Here is a 15,790-nt window from a genome sequence, read left to right as displayed (position 1 = left end):
CTCTTCCTTCCTTCCTCAGCTGTCTCAGGGACCAGACAACAACACAGCAACATCTTTGCACCATAAGCGATAAATCATGACTTTTCTTGAAGAGCTGACTGTTTGTTTCTTTTAGTCTCTGACACTGACGCTGCATGGGCTGATTGTCACGTCACTCACTCTCCTACAGCAGGAAGGTCAGCTAACGCTCCAGTGTTCCAATGAACTTCTCAGATTTTGGGACAAACAGTTTTGCAACCAACTGATGTCACCTTCAACCAGGCATGCGTTGGTTTTTCACTCACATGTACCGTGTTTTGTCGTCTATTTCCCTCTAAATGTGTCCAAAATTTAAAAAAATTGAGATTGTGTCCTATTGAAGAAGAGCTAAACTAGCGATTGAGACAATTAACTCATCAGGAAAATGTTTACTGATATTATAAATCAAGTGAGAAGAATATGAACAATCAGAGTCGCCCCCTGGTGGCTATAATATATATTTCTACTTCCAGGTCAGCCTCAGGTACCAAACTGCAAGACATACAGTACAGTTTATTTTTTTATTCATCTACGTTCTATGGTCATGTTTTTGGCGTTGCAAAATAAACTGACATAACATTTCTAGCCTTTTACTTAAGATTTAAGTTTTCGGTTAAATACCTTAATTTAAGTAATTGTTTAGTCATTGTATTGATTTTTGTCAACGTTAAATGTGGACTCCTGAAAAGAGTAGCTGTGGTAGTAAAACGGCTAATTGAGATCCTTAGGACACGTGAATGTATATGTCGATAAATGAATTAGTTAAGGTCTCCACAGAGAGGAAAACATCTCGGGTGAAGTTCTCCGGAGGTGATGCACACTTTCCCGGTGGTAATTAACACGTCTCTGCAGAGAACCACAGACAAACAGCTCTCTCTGTAAATTACAGTCACTAAAACTGCAACCATCACCACAGCAGCCACACGTACATTGACATGTCAGCGCTGGACGTGCTGCAAAAACAGGATCACTATTTACATGAATCTATATGTGCGACAGCTCACGGCTTAAAGCGGCATTTTAGTATTTTCTTAGTAACGTAAACAATGTTGTGCACACAGAAAAAGAACTTGTTCAAAACAAGTTTCATACAGCGGTAAAGGAAATATTTTAGCATGTAGTTGTACTTAAACTCCAGTGTAAACGCAGCAAGATACGTTTCCAAGTTGAGTTGCGGTTGTTGTAGCTTGACGACGCTGTTCATGTGGACGACTGTCCCTGTCTCAGTGTACAAACACCAGTGAAGAATCGATTTATTGACTAAAGTGTGTTTGACTGCGCTTTACTAGTTAGCATTACGCCTCCATAAAGCTTAGTATTAGGATGTTTCCGGGTTAGCTTGCTTACTTGCTAGCTGTTAGCATGACTGAGTCTACCTACAGTACCACCCATAAACTTTAAAATATTACATTCTTTGAGCTAACAGAAGATAAAATCAGCCTCCTCTTCAGCCCAAAAATATGTACCCGTTTGATTTTTGCCAAATTTTTGTTTCTTTTGAGTGTTTAAGGTTTAATACCGGGGTAAGAACTACGACTCTAGTCCGACTGAAGTTCCACATTCAGAAGTAATTTGACTCCTGATTGCAATACCGAGATGTGTTAGTCTGACTTTGAAATTTGATTTACCACAATTTCAGTCTGACTGAAATTGTGCTAAATTGAAATTGTGTTGAAACCTGCTGTATAAATGAGTTTGATTCAATTTTGTGGACCATTATTGCATAAAAATGTCAAACGTCACAGTGGCTCCAACAAACTGGCTTCAGGTGTATCTGTTTAACAAGTCATAAAACAGTGTCTTACAATTGGAAAGGTGATAAATTCAGTCCGGCATTTACAAAATAACAATGAAACAACACTGGACATTGAGTATTTTTAGCCTCGTGGCTCTTGTCCGACGCTAATGTGGTGAAAGGAGCAGGTGGTGAGTGGTGCCACATTAACACACACTGTCTGTCTGACTGTCTGTCTGTGAGCAGAATTATTTATGACAGCTGTCGTTGGCTTCATCGATCAGCTACAACGTCTACTGGACAACAAAAAAAAAAAAGAAAGTCTTTCAGAGACTTTACTGGCAGCTTTTAACTTCACCTTCTTCTCTGGTCGAGCTCAGAAAACAAGGACCAGAATGTTCCAAAATGCTAATGATTAAATACCAGAACGATATTCTAATCGAAGTACAGTATCTCAGTGTTTCCAGAGAAAACCGCAACGGTGTCTTAGCTTATTATTATTTACTTCATTATTGAATTGATGTTAAGTAACTGATTTATTGTTTTTTTATCTTTAAAACGTCAAATGTCACGACCTAAAATAGAATAGATTTGAATAGAGTATAGAAATATGGATTCTGAGCTTTCTTGCTGATCCACTGAATGAATATAATGCAATTATCTGATGAACTCTTTTGACATTTGATGGCTTGTTGTCTCTGCTTGTAAATGATTTGGTTGATTCTTTAAAAAAAAAAAAAGCTGAAGACGTTGTGGAAAAGCGTGTGGCTTGGTTTTTGGTATGTTTTTATGTTTTATTTGCCCTCTTTTTGCCTTATGCCACTCTGTCTGCACTTGTCAGTGCTATAGAAATAAAGTTGACTTACTTTTCAAGCAAACAATATTTAAAAGTATACATTTATTGTTTTTCTGACGTATTTTATGTATGTTTTAAAGAGTGAGCTTGAATCTAATGACGTTCTTTAAAAGACTATCATAGATTTAGAGTCTACGACAAACCACAAACAGCAGCGACCCTCTCTGATCGGACTCACCAGAGGCTCAGCCATGATGATGCGAATCTTTCGCTCGGAGACGTTGGTGAAGTTGGCGAACAGACTCTTGAGGACGAATTCGCCCGGTTTGCTCTCCGGGTCGATGCTGACGGGCATCATGGCCGGTGGACCCTTCTCTCCCTGAGGACAGCTGACTGGAGGGTTGGGGGGTTTGTTGTATCCGTTTGCCACGGGCGATGCTGCAGGGACAGGGGAAACACAATGTTAATGTCAAACATCCATCAATCCATCCATCTTCTACCACTTTATCCTCCACAGGAGGGTCGCAGGGGGCGATAGGTGGGATCACACCCTGGACAGTTTGCCAGTCCACCACAGGGCCACACATAGAGACAAACAACCATTCACTCTCACACCTACAGTCAATTTAGAGCCGGGGTGTCAAACTCATTTTAGTTCAGGGGCCAAAATGCAGCACAATTTGCTCTCAAGTGGGCCAGACCAGTAAAATAATAGCATAATAACCTATAAACAACAAGAACTCTGAATTTGTTTTCCGTTGTTCTACATTCACTGACAATGTAGTTGTTGTTTTTACAAAACATAACATTTCTTGAGAAGAATAAGTACAATTTCAACAATATTATGCCTAAATTTACCATTTACACATGTGCATTACTACCTACAGATCACAGTGGATCTATAAAGCACAAACATTTAGTTACAGGTACCTGGAAGTGAAAAATACAGTATTTCCCATTACAATTAGAATGTAATTGTAATGTGAAATTTTAACAAATTCATCCTGTGGGCCGGATTGGACGCTGTGGTGGGCCGGTTCTGGCCCGTGGGCCGTACGTTTGACACCCCTGACTGAGAGTGTCCAATTTCCCTAATCCCCACATTGCGTGTTTTTGGACTGTGGGAGGAAGCCGAAGAACCCGGAGAAAACCCACTCACACACGGGGGGGAACATGCAAACTACATGCAGAAAGACCCTTGTTCCAACCCGGGGCTCGAACCCCCGGGTCTCCTTGCTGCAAAGGCAAGAATGCTAACCACTACACCAACCGTGTGCGTGGCCCTTAATGTCAAACATTTACATCCAATTTAGGCCCAAAAAAAAGGGAGTCATTCGCAGTCATGATCTGTTGACACCCACTCGGGTATCAGCGAGACGCTTCCAAACATGGACATCAAGTTCCCGACATGTTGAACATTCCTGAGGGAGACTGTCCAAAGGGCACCAGTTCGCCCTGCCTGACTCTGCTCTTTCTTTTCCTACTACAGTAGTGGACCGAATTTTAAAAACACCGTGACCGACAGCTGCTGTTTTCATTTCCTACCAAAGATGTCACTGCCCTTAGAGAAGAGGGAAGCAGAGCCTTCAGCCAGTGTTGTGCCGCGGCCCTCGTTTAATTATGGACGACGACTTGGGCCATAAAACCACACACACTGTTACGATCCGCTGACATAAAAAGTGCTAAAAATAGCAAAGAAGTGCACACAAACATCTCATTAGGACTCGGACATTTTTATACATCCTGCGGCTTTTCAACGTCTTACCGCGGGAACTGCCGTAAATCTCCCGATGTGAAATATTCAGAGTATTGTTTGAGAAGACAGCTGTGGAAATTACTGCCCCAGCATTTGCTCTTAACTGCTGGATGTAATAAATAAAAAGTAACACATCAGCAGCAGCAGAAAGGTCCACGCTGCACAGTTAAATTATGTCACATCGACTTCAGCGCTCATTACTTTTATGTTATTTTATGTTATGTCAACCGCAAACAAGAGCTTGAAATTCCACTTTAAAAACGGGTTATGATCAGATATGTAGCTGAAAAATTGGAAAATAAGATAATAATTTGAGTTCCACAATTGGGAAATGTACGGTGTCACAAAAAAAATTTAATAAATGATAAAAAAAATTCCCAAGAATGATTAGAATATACTGTATATACATATATACTCTTTATATTGCAATTACAGAGTCTATATTACTTGATTGATATTTAACCAAGTGACTGATTGTTCCCTAATTTGCAAGTTTACACATTTTTGCTCACAGAAACTTGCATAATTGACGTGATTTTTCAGCTGTTTATATAATGTAGTAGTAGTATAAATCAGTGCAAATGACCCATACAGATAGTTCACTGCAGTAAAGTACCACTATGCAGATTATAATTTTTTTTTTTGATGGAGAAATTTTCAAATTTCAAAATATAAGCATGAGAAAAACCCGTAACAGTCAAATTTTAATGAATCATGTCCTGGTTTTTTTTTTTTCAGGAATCAGACGAGAGGTCATTTTATTTCATGACCCTTCTCGTCCACCAAAAGCAGAAACATCAGTTTTCCTGCTGACAAAAGTATCTCGTATCTAAAAACCAATGCATGTTTTACAGGAACCTGAAGGAAACTGCAAACAAATGCGTTCTAAAAAGAATGCAAAAGTGAGATTTTTCCCTTCTCCACACAGAAAACGCAGGACTGCGTTGACTCCTGGACGAAAAACGCTGACGCAGTATACAAGTGGGTCTTCTGCTGCTCTTTCCAGGACACTCAGTGTTTGGATATCTACTGAGGAATGTCCAGCATGCGTGACGAAGAGCTCTGGACATGACAGCTCGACAACACGTACCCAGGCCCTTGATGAAGCGGATGAGGCCGGCCTTACTCAGGCACACCGCCGTCCCGTCCATCGTGGGGAAGGATGACACGGTATCCAGGGTTGTCCCAAATTATAAGACGCCCAATTCTAGTGCTAGTAGAGTCCACCGACTTCCATGACGCGTGTGTCAGCAGGCTCTGTCCAGCTGGGCAGAGGATCCATGGTGCACAGAAGCAACAGTGGGAGTGTTTTTACTAAGTGGGAGTGCAGTGTTTTCCCTCCCTCTGAGCTGCTTCAGCTGCGACCGTCTCCAGCCTTGTGACCAGGCCGATGCCTTCCAAGAGTGAAGGTCAGACAGGAATTTTTAGCTGAGCCAACGGCACAGTGACGCAGCCCAACGGCATAGTGGCATAGTTGTGGGACTATATTTATCCCGGGGGTACACACTATACTGACAGAGCAGCCCCTCCCGCCTCCCTTTTTCCACCAATTCTGCGATCGGAAAGCACGAGGAAGCGACTGTGAAAGTGTAAACACCGACACCGCTTCACCCACACTTCCAAGTGTGGGTCAGCCAGGGCTGAAACCATGACTCGATAACTCGATAATGAATCGATTGCTAAATTAATCGTCAACTATTTTGACAATTGGTTAATTGGTTTAGTGGTTTTCAAGGAATTAAAACAAGTTTTCTGATTTTTCAGGTTCTTAAATGTGAATATTTTTTATTTTTTTGTGATTTTTCAGCTTCTTAAATGTGAATATTTTCTAGTTTCTTGTGATTTTTCAGCTTCTTAAATGTGAATATTTTCTAGTTTCTGTGATTTTTCAGCTTCTTAAATGTAAATATTTTCAGGTTTCTTGGCTCCATATAACAAAGAAATCATTAAAATAGAATAGTTTTTGGTGTTTGGACAAAAACACAAACAAGAACATCATCCTTTCTCGGTTTGAGAAACACTAATCAACATTTTCTGACTTAAAAATAAATTATTATTTTTTTTTCCCACAGCCTTTTTCATATGTTCTTCATGCAATGGTCTTACTTTTTGGACTCTACCAATCTTGCGCCACCATATTGCTACAGGAGCCCAAATGGACAAATTAGGAAACTTAAAAAGCCGAGACAAAAAGAAGAAGGTATATTGGTATGTGAAGGCCAACATAGTTACCGGATGTTTTCGGGAAAGAGAAAAACTGAGCATTTCAACCTCTTACGTGACTTAAATTCTCACACACTAGACCTTTAAAATAAAAAGTGATTTCTCTTACTAGCTTTTTGGAGCCTAAAATACATATAAATTGGCTATTTTATAGTAATTTATATGCACTCTCGACAAGGGCTACACTGTGTTTGACGTCGCTTTCAAGACATACAAGAACAGCTTACACGAGTTTTATAAATTCAATAAAAAGTACTTAAAAACCTTTGTTGTATCCATGGAAACTCACAGGAAGCTAAAGGAAGTAGGACAGAAGTAGCAGTTAGCTAACTTCTAACGAATTACTTGATTTATAACGTCAGTAAACATTTTCCCAACGAGTTAATGGTCTCAATCACTAGTTGCAGCTCATCTTCAACAGAATATGATGTCGTTTTTGTAAATTATGTTCAAATTTAGAGGAAAATAGACGATAAGATCAGCACATATGGGTGGACACCAGTGTGACTGACAGCTAGAATTGCAAATCTTGAGGTTTAAAAATGGAGGTTTGTGTTGCAAGAATACGCTCATTTAAAAAAAAATAAAAATATGGTTGTCAATATGTCACTAATTCTTACATACTGGGCTTTTAAGGCAAGTGCTGCAGAAAATGACATCAGGAGAGAAAACCCATTTTGAACGTCTCCGCCTGCAACAGTGAGCACAAACACGTGTGATATCAACAAAAGCATTAACATTAAAATCAAATCAAGATGTCGCGTTAGCGGCCTCCTCCCAACGGACCTTGTCTGGATGTGGGTGGTGAAGAAAAGCTGTCAGTCAATGTGTGTGTGTGTGTGTGTGTGTGTGTGTGTGTGTGTGGGAAGCACCGTCTGTCTGTTGCCGTGGACGCAGAAAAAAGACTCAAACACAACATGTGACTCGGCAAACAAGGAGCTGAGGGACAGTGAGCAATGACATCACCGTCAGTCTGGAAACACCCTGAGCATGGTGGTGCTCCAGAGGGACAACATAAACAGACGGACAAGTGTCTCTCTTTCACACACACACACACACATACACACACACGTGCTTACATGTACATACACACATGATAATTTTAATGTCAAGTAAACTATGCCGAATTCACTACTGGTAGCCCCCGAATTACTATGTGTCACTAAGTGAATAAACATCCTTACTGAATTATTTTTATGTTGAGGAAAACTTAAAAACGTGTCACTTCATAAGGAGGTTCTGCATATTGTACTGTGGACCCAAGGAGATCTTTTTCCACAAATACATTTTTATTTAGGTTTCATGTGTTTCTGTTTTCAATAACATGCCTAAAATACAGTTGTGATTCATTTACCAAACATCCTTTCAAAGTTATTTGTTTAAAAATGATATACAAAGCTGTACACTGAAATAAACCATGCCAAATTCACGACTGGTAACTCCACTATTGCTACGTGTTAATATATTAATGTACATCTTTACTTAAAAACACTGATATTGATGAAATCTTAAAAACATGATGGGTCGTAATGGGGTTCTGTAGTAACTTTTTTTTTTATCCAAGTTTATGGACATTTATTACAAATAATAAAAAATAATAGTGTCAAAATTCACACATTCAAGCCTGAAATGAATCAAAAATGTGTCAAAAATTCTTCTATAAATGGGTCAAATGTTGATTCATTGATTTTGGATGGAGTTACCCTGTGTTTTTTTAAGTTTGTAACAGTGAGCATTACATCATTGCCAGTCTGGAAACACCCTGAGCACGGTGGAGATCCTGGGGGATGATAATCAGATTAACAAGTGTCTGTTTTACACACACACACACACACACATGCACACGTGCTTGCATATTCATACAAACAAACAATCTAGCTCCCTTCATGCAGTCCACTGAGACTGTGCCACTGAGTAAACATCCACTTTAGTAAGTAACTAGACATCTTTACTGAATAACTATGATATTGAGGAAACGCTAAAAACATGACAATTCAAAAGGAGTAGTAGTAACACTGAGTGTAAATGGACCTTTAGATGGGTCATGGTATGGTCATGGTTTATTTTGGGTCCCCAAACTAATTAGCAGGAATTTTACCAACCTTTTATTTAGAATTTGTGCTTATATTTGAAATAACGTGCACAAATGAAATTTGTGATTCATTCACCAAACACCATATATTGAAGTTATTTGTTTAACAATTGTCATGTGTTACAGAAATAGCTGTAAATTAGCTGCTTATTTTGGAAAACAGGGGAATAAACTATGCCAAATTCATGACTGATAATCCCCCTATTGCTACGTGTTAGTAAGTGATTATACATCTTTACTTAAAAACTGTGTTATTGAGTTAAACTTAAAAACGTGACCATTCATAAGGAGGAGTAGTAACAAGGAGCTTCCTTTTCTAGCCACATTTTTGGACAATCTTTAAAAAAAAGTAATGATAATTAGGTCAAAGAGTGGCTAAAATATTTGTCAAAATTCACATTTAACCCAAAAAGCAATCACTAATGTGACAAAGTGATTGGGTTAAATGTTGATTAATTGATTTTGGATGGCGTTACGACGCGGCCTACATCTTCAGCTCCCTGTGTTTTGAGCTTGTAACAGTAATTATTTCATCATCGCCGCTCTGGAAACACCCTGAGCACGGTGGAGATCCTGAGGGACAACATAATCAGACTAACAAGTGTCTCTCTTTCACACATACACACACACACACGTGATTACATATACACAGAAGAATTTAGCTTCCTATATGCAAGTCCACTGAGACTGTGCCACTGAGTAAACATCCACTTTAGCAGCCGTTTGTGAACAGAGTGGGTGGATATTTAGATACCACTGACCTCTGTCGCTCAACCACAAATTCCAATGTCAACACAGTCATTTGGGAGCACTTTGTTCAGCTGCTGGGACAAACTCTGACTATGCACTTCTGTGAGAAAAGTAGTGGGCAATTGATGCTTTTACAAAGCCATACTGTCACTAATTTAATCCTCTCATTTCTTTTAAGTGAATTATTCTTCCAGGCTAGTAAAAAAAGAAAAGAAGAAGGGAGGAAACCAGTAAAAGTCACTGTTTATAAAAGTATTTGTTAAATCATATTATGTAATGAGGAGGGAAATTGTGTCATTAAGATTTTTACATCAAAGCAAAATACTTGTTAGCAAGTGGTTGACTGAGTAAAATTTCCAGTTTAAACCTGAGTAACTGACAACATACCCTGGTTAGCTACTGGGGGATTAAAAACGTAGAAATGTCTTGTTATATTTGTTAAAAATTTGACAAAACAACGTGAGCGAGCATCAACATTGTTAATATGTCAAGTTAGCAACTGTGTTTGGCTATCGTCAACATAGATAGTTCATTATTTCCAGTTTAACAGGAAGTTTATTTTGAAAGTCTGTATCTGTGTGTCTTTGACGCAACTTAACAGCGGACAGGTACGAAGAAAACGGGATACATTTTTTACTCCACTACATTTCATCTAACTATCTTTGTTACTCATTAATACCAGGTAAAATCAGAAGAAGAAAAGTTGGTATTATGGTCTGTATTTAAATAGAGCTTTTCTAGTCTTGATGAGCTGCTTTACACAACAGTTTTCACCCATTCACACATTTTTCACACCCATTCTCAAAACTGCAAATTGGGGCTAAGTGTCTTTGCTCAAGGACACATACTGTATAGACAAGCAGAGCCAGGAATTGAACCCACAACCTTCCAGTTGAAAGACAACTCGCCCTACCACCATGGCTCTATCTTTACTCACTTTAATTAATTTTGACTATTTTTACTTCTAAAACCTAAGTACCTTTCATATCAGAAAATGACTTTTACTTAAGTAATATTATAAAAAGTGACTTCAACTTCTGCCAAAGTCATTTTCTGGTAACATACTTGTACTATTCCTCTAAAAGTATCACTTTAAAGTATGTTACGACCCCAGGGTCGTGAATGCTTTTTCCCTGTGTGTATGTGTCTGCATGTGAGTGTGAGATGGGTTGCAGGTGTGCATGTTTTGAGTGATTGACCTGTGTGAGTGAGTCTAGGTGGAGCCTGGGAGCTGATTGGTCCTGCCTGGAAGCAACCTGAATAAGAGGCCTGAACATCCCAGCTGCAGGAGACTTCCTCAAACCACTCACAGCCAGACTGCCAGTAGACGTGTTGTGCTTGATTTTAATAAACCTGTAAAATGGTTTGTTTGACTTGTTGCTGGTGGTTTATTGGGAATTGAGAAGAGGGAGTCTCATTATGAATGTTGTGATCAGGTTTTCCCCTAGGCCTGGTCGTTACAATTGGAGGCTCGTCCGGGATAAGACACCTGGATAGGTTGACTGGAGTTGGTCCAGATTTGAACATCCATGAGGTGAATTTAGTGTGTATGGTTAGTGTCTTTTTATTTGACTGTGATAGTGTTTTATTTTGAGCACCCTAGTTAGCCGCCGGGCAGGTGTCACAACCTTGCCACTTTGTTATTTTGCCTTTCTTATTTTTGGTGGTAATCCTGAGTGGGGGCACGCTTCAGAGTGTTGCTGTTGACTACGCCTGGTCTTCAGTGATGCACTGAGTTCAGCGTTTAAAGTCGCCTCGAGCTCGGCAAGCCATTGAAGACTAGCTAGGTTTAGCTTCATCCTGATAGGTTGGGTGTCTCTTTACTTTTTCCTCAGTTTTTGCACTTTACAAATATAATTCACATCACTTATTAAGTCACAATAAATACTTTGTTTACAGTAACTTGTGGTTTGTGACCTTTGTTTTGTGGTAACTGCGCTCCATGTTCGTTGGGTCACTTTTCGGTTGCAGCTTAGGTGTAGGTTGGCAACATTAGTGTGTGGTCAGTGGTTGACTACAGTGACCATTTTTTGTTATGGTTGATGCAGTCCACTTTGTGTGTTGGTCACTTGTGTGTTACTGTTGTATTTATTGTGTGCAATTGTGATTTTTGAGTGGGATGATGTCTCTCTATAGATCAGTGGATCTTCATGTGGTGGAGTTGACTTTCCAGTTCAGTCCGTTTGATTCATTTCAGTAACTTTGGTCAAGGACCAGTGTCCATTTTGTGCTGTGGTAGTGGCAGTTCACTTTTGTTGGGTTTTGTGTGTTGCTGTGGCAGCAACTTTGGTTTGACCCATTTGCTTTGTGGCTGTTTCACTCCACTTTGTGTGGGACACTTGTTACTATTGTGGAAAAGCACAAAATTTAATTTGTCTTGTGATGTTTTTACCTCATGGTGGTAGCCATTTTGTTACCTTGTGGGAGTGGCACCCACTCATGTAGCTAATGGTGTGGATTCTGCTTAATGTAGTTCAGATCTGAAGATATTCTGTAGTTTGTTTGGAGGTACAACATCAAAAAATATGCAACTTAAGCATTTTAGTTGTATCGAACATTTCTTTAGGGGAGAAATGTTCTCTTTTAAGGGGGGAGGTGTTACGACCCCAGGGTCGTGAATGCTTTTTCCCTGTGTGTATGTGTCTGCATGTGAGTGTGAGATGGGTTGCAGGTGTGCATGTTTTGAGTGATTGACCTGTGTGAGTGAGTCTAGGTGGAGCCTGGGAGCTGATTGGTCCTGCCTGGAAGCAACCTGAATAAGAGGCCTGAACATCCCAGCTGCAGGAGACTTCCTCAAACCACTCACAGCCAGACTGCCAGTAGACGTGTTGTGCTTGATTTTAATAAACCTGTAAAATGGTTTGTTTGACTTGTTGCTGGTGGTTTATTGGGAATTGAGAAGAGGGAGTCTCATTATGAATGTTGTGATCAGGTTTTCCCCTAGGCCTGGTCGTAACAAGTACTTCATACAGGACTGTCAACATCCTCATACTAATATACCATCACAAAAACTGGGGTTGAGCAGAGGCAGAGAGAGAGAGAGAGAGAGTGAGAGTGATTACAGACCTCCATGCAAAGCAGATTAAAATGTCGCTCTAAAACTATTGACCATCATCCCTGTTTTTAGCAAACATGACATCATGGTGGAAACTGCTGCTGCTGCCTGCTGTGAGGGAGAGTCACTGTGAAAATGTCCACATCTGTCTCCTCCAGCAAAATGGAGGAGATTCAATTACCGTATGTTTCACTGAAGCTCAGTTTATCAATAATCATATATTCAGCTTTAGTTACAACAGAAGCGATAAACATTTCAAACTGTACAGCACAAAGTAGAGATGACTCACGACTACTTGTCACATCTTACTTTGAAACTTTTATACCATATTCAAATTTTACATTTTTCGATATCCATTTCAGGGACTTTGGCCAGCATTGGACCATGATACCATGTATTGTATTGGCTCATCCCCCCAAAAAAACAGTAAGTAAAAGCATAATTCCATTTTCAGTCCATTTAGAAAAAAATCTGTCCCCAGAAAATGTGTTCAAAATAATTGAATTATTAGGTTTGACAGAATCTCTTGCTTTGAATGGCAGATCAAATTTGACTCAATATCCAATCCAGAAATTAGACCAACTCTGACACTCTGAGTACTGTATCAGCTCACCTCCCTAAAGGGCTGCTTAATTTCCTACAGTGTCAATACACGCCTGTGTTTCTTGCAAGTTTAAACTAAAATCCAGAATCTGGAAATAGACAACCACCTAAATCTATTCATTTAGTCCTTGAACCATGACCTAAATACCCAGAAACCTTCTCCAAAATCCAATCAAAAATGACTGAATTATAGGTTGGACAACTCATCTCCTGCTCTGATTGGCAGACTGAATTTTGTTTCGATATCTAACCCAGTGATTTTGGCCGATATCGGACCAATACTTATACTGAGTATTGTATCAGCTCATTCCGAGCCAAAGCATAACTGCATTTCGTCAAACTGTCCAAACATTTCACTCATCCAATACTGATATTGATCGTCGCATTGGCTTATTCCTTTAGTTTTCATTAAAAATCTTAGCTGCTTTTCGTGACTAGAGAAAGCATGGAGAGTGCAAACCTCTGCCCAAAGTGTCAGATTAACAGTATCTCACAAGATTAACAATAATCAGGAGAAGGATTATCACCAAGATGTAATCACATTTTTCTTGGGTCCTAACCTACATCCAAAAAAAGGTAATTACATTTTGGCGATAATCTTTCTCCTGATTATTGTTAATCTTGTGTGCAGTTGTACTTTCTTGGGTCCTAACCTACATACATCCCAACTCATGTCTGCGCAAAATCCTATATATATATATAATTATTGTTGCTCAAAACCATCTGGAACAATAAGCTTCTCAACATCAGCCAACAGGAAGATATGCACTCCATAATCAACAGAAGCAGGTGGACCTGGCTCGGGCCATGTCCTCACGATGAACATCAATGTGATCCCAAGAGTCGCATTACAGCGCACGCCCAGAGGGCAAAAGGAAAGAAAGGGAGGCACCGGATCATAGATAAGGAGGTCCAGCAACACCATCAAAGTTGGGGGACCACAGAGAAGAGGGCCAAAGACCCGAGTCAAAGCATAAACCTACATCCCTCAGAAATGTAATCAAAATCTGTTCACACTGACTGAAGATGCATCGACTGCTCTGATTGGCTGGTCGTGGTCCGGCCTTCAGGCAATTTGACCTGCAGACCTCACACTGCTGACACACAATGCTATTTCTGTGCTGCTACAGTTGCCTCAGTTTTATTAGCGCTGGTCATGCTGACTTAACAACAGACCAGAGTCTCAAAGGCCTTGACTTTGTTTACTCTTAAGTTATTAATGCAAACAGTATTTGACAGAGAGTGGGGGAGAAACCCAACCCACATACAGTACTGCTGGTTCCTAAAGGGCATAAATAACATATAGAATAGAATAGAATAAAATACTATTGTTTTAAGACAGCAGCAATACAATACACAAAAATATTTAACATCAAATGTACAACGGTGATATACACAACATGGTGGTGATAGAATGTCTGTAAACTTTGAGAAAATGTTTTTGTGCATATTTTCTGAATTCACTAGGACTGTATGTTGGTGAGCCAAGTCAGTTGTGTAAAACAATTTCCTCAATTCACGATGGAAAATATATAAAATAAAATGTACAGTCAGTTTTTAATAACTCTTTCACTTACAGTTGGGTTCCAATTGTCTTTTGTGGACCACCATGTTTTTACAGTAGCTCGCAATGGACAAATGATGTGAATGGTCCAAAAAAAACCATCTAGTTAATTATAGAATAACAGAGCAAATATTGTTTCCAGGAAAAAATGATTATGTTAATTTAGAAAAATAGAGAAAAATTGTGTAAACTCATTTCAGAAATGTATTCTTTTAGGGAAAAGCTGTCTCGCTGATTCAGGAAAAACAGCAGAATTTTACTTTTTGTGAAAAAATATCTAATTAGTTAAGAAATACAGCATAACTTCATTTGTTTAGGGTAAAAAGCTAATCCACTAATTCAGAAAAACATAGCATTTACTTCTCCGAAAAAAAAAAAGATCCTTCTACTCCAGAAAAGTAGAAATTACTGTTTTTCTAATATAGATGTTGTTAATTCAGGAAAAACTGAGCAGAAATTAAGCTTTTTTCAGCAAGAAATATCATTAAAATAAAAAAACTGAGCAGAAATTAAGTTTTTTTCAGTAAAAACATAGTTGAAATCAGAAAAACTGAGCAAGAAAAATTATGTTATTCATTCAGATTGTCCAACACACTCAGATATTAGACGGATAAGGTAACGTGAGGGATATTCACCTGCAAATGCAACTAATATACTGTATGTTGCTAAATCTTTGCACTGCACCTTTCATATCCTATATTGATCAGTTCCCAAACATGCACACAAACATTTTTTTTATAACAGATTATACATCAGCCTGGGATCAGGATGTGAATGTTAGATGTTTAAAGCTGTAGCCGGCCATCACCAGTGACACTGGTCACTGTGTCTTTATCAGCAAAGTGAGCCACAGTGGGGATTATGCAATGTCAACAGGAGATGGTTCAGCGTTGAGAGCAGCGACAGAAACGTCGCGCGCTCAAGTATCGCTTTACATTTCACATGCGACGGATACAAACACAGGATCACAGCATATGCAGACGACACACTTCTATTTATACGTTCACATCTCCTCAGCAGTTACTTAATATTAATCATATTTGGGGTTGAGGGAACAGTTCAGTCAGTGGATGTTTAGGTTTAGTTTCAACGTCTGTCTGCTTTTGTAAAAAAAACCCAAGACGCTGTGTGTCTTATATAAAACAGACATCACGGGCAGGAATGTCTCCCAGTGCAGCCGCACGGAGACGCTCACTGT

At 39.3% G+C, this 15,790-nt stretch overlaps 1 protein-coding gene across 7 annotated transcripts in view; it reads right to left on the bottom strand.

Annotated features, from left to right (window-relative positions):
* Positions 1–15,790, bottom strand: part of frya (furry homolog a (Drosophila)) — a 67,795-nt gene that overhangs the window by 44,380 nt on the left and 7,625 nt on the right. For 6 of the 7 annotated variants that reach the window (XM_058633429.1, XM_058633428.1, XM_058633424.1 and 3 more), the window contains exon 2: positions 2,788–2,987. In XM_058633429.1, coding sequence (XP_058489412.1) covers positions 2,788–2,987 — 200 coding nt within the window. Of the gene's footprint in view, positions 1–2,787; positions 2,988–5,395; positions 5,632–15,790 lie in introns of those variants that run through there. The other variant, XM_058633427.1, reaches the window with a different exon arrangement.

This window comes from Solea solea, chromosome 7 (assembly GCF_958295425.1).
Source record: "Solea solea chromosome 7, fSolSol10.1, whole genome shotgun sequence".
Classification (NCBI taxonomy): domain Eukaryota; kingdom Metazoa; phylum Chordata; class Actinopteri; order Pleuronectiformes; family Soleidae; genus Solea; species Solea solea.
This window is presented reverse-complemented; position numbering and strand designations above follow the sequence as displayed.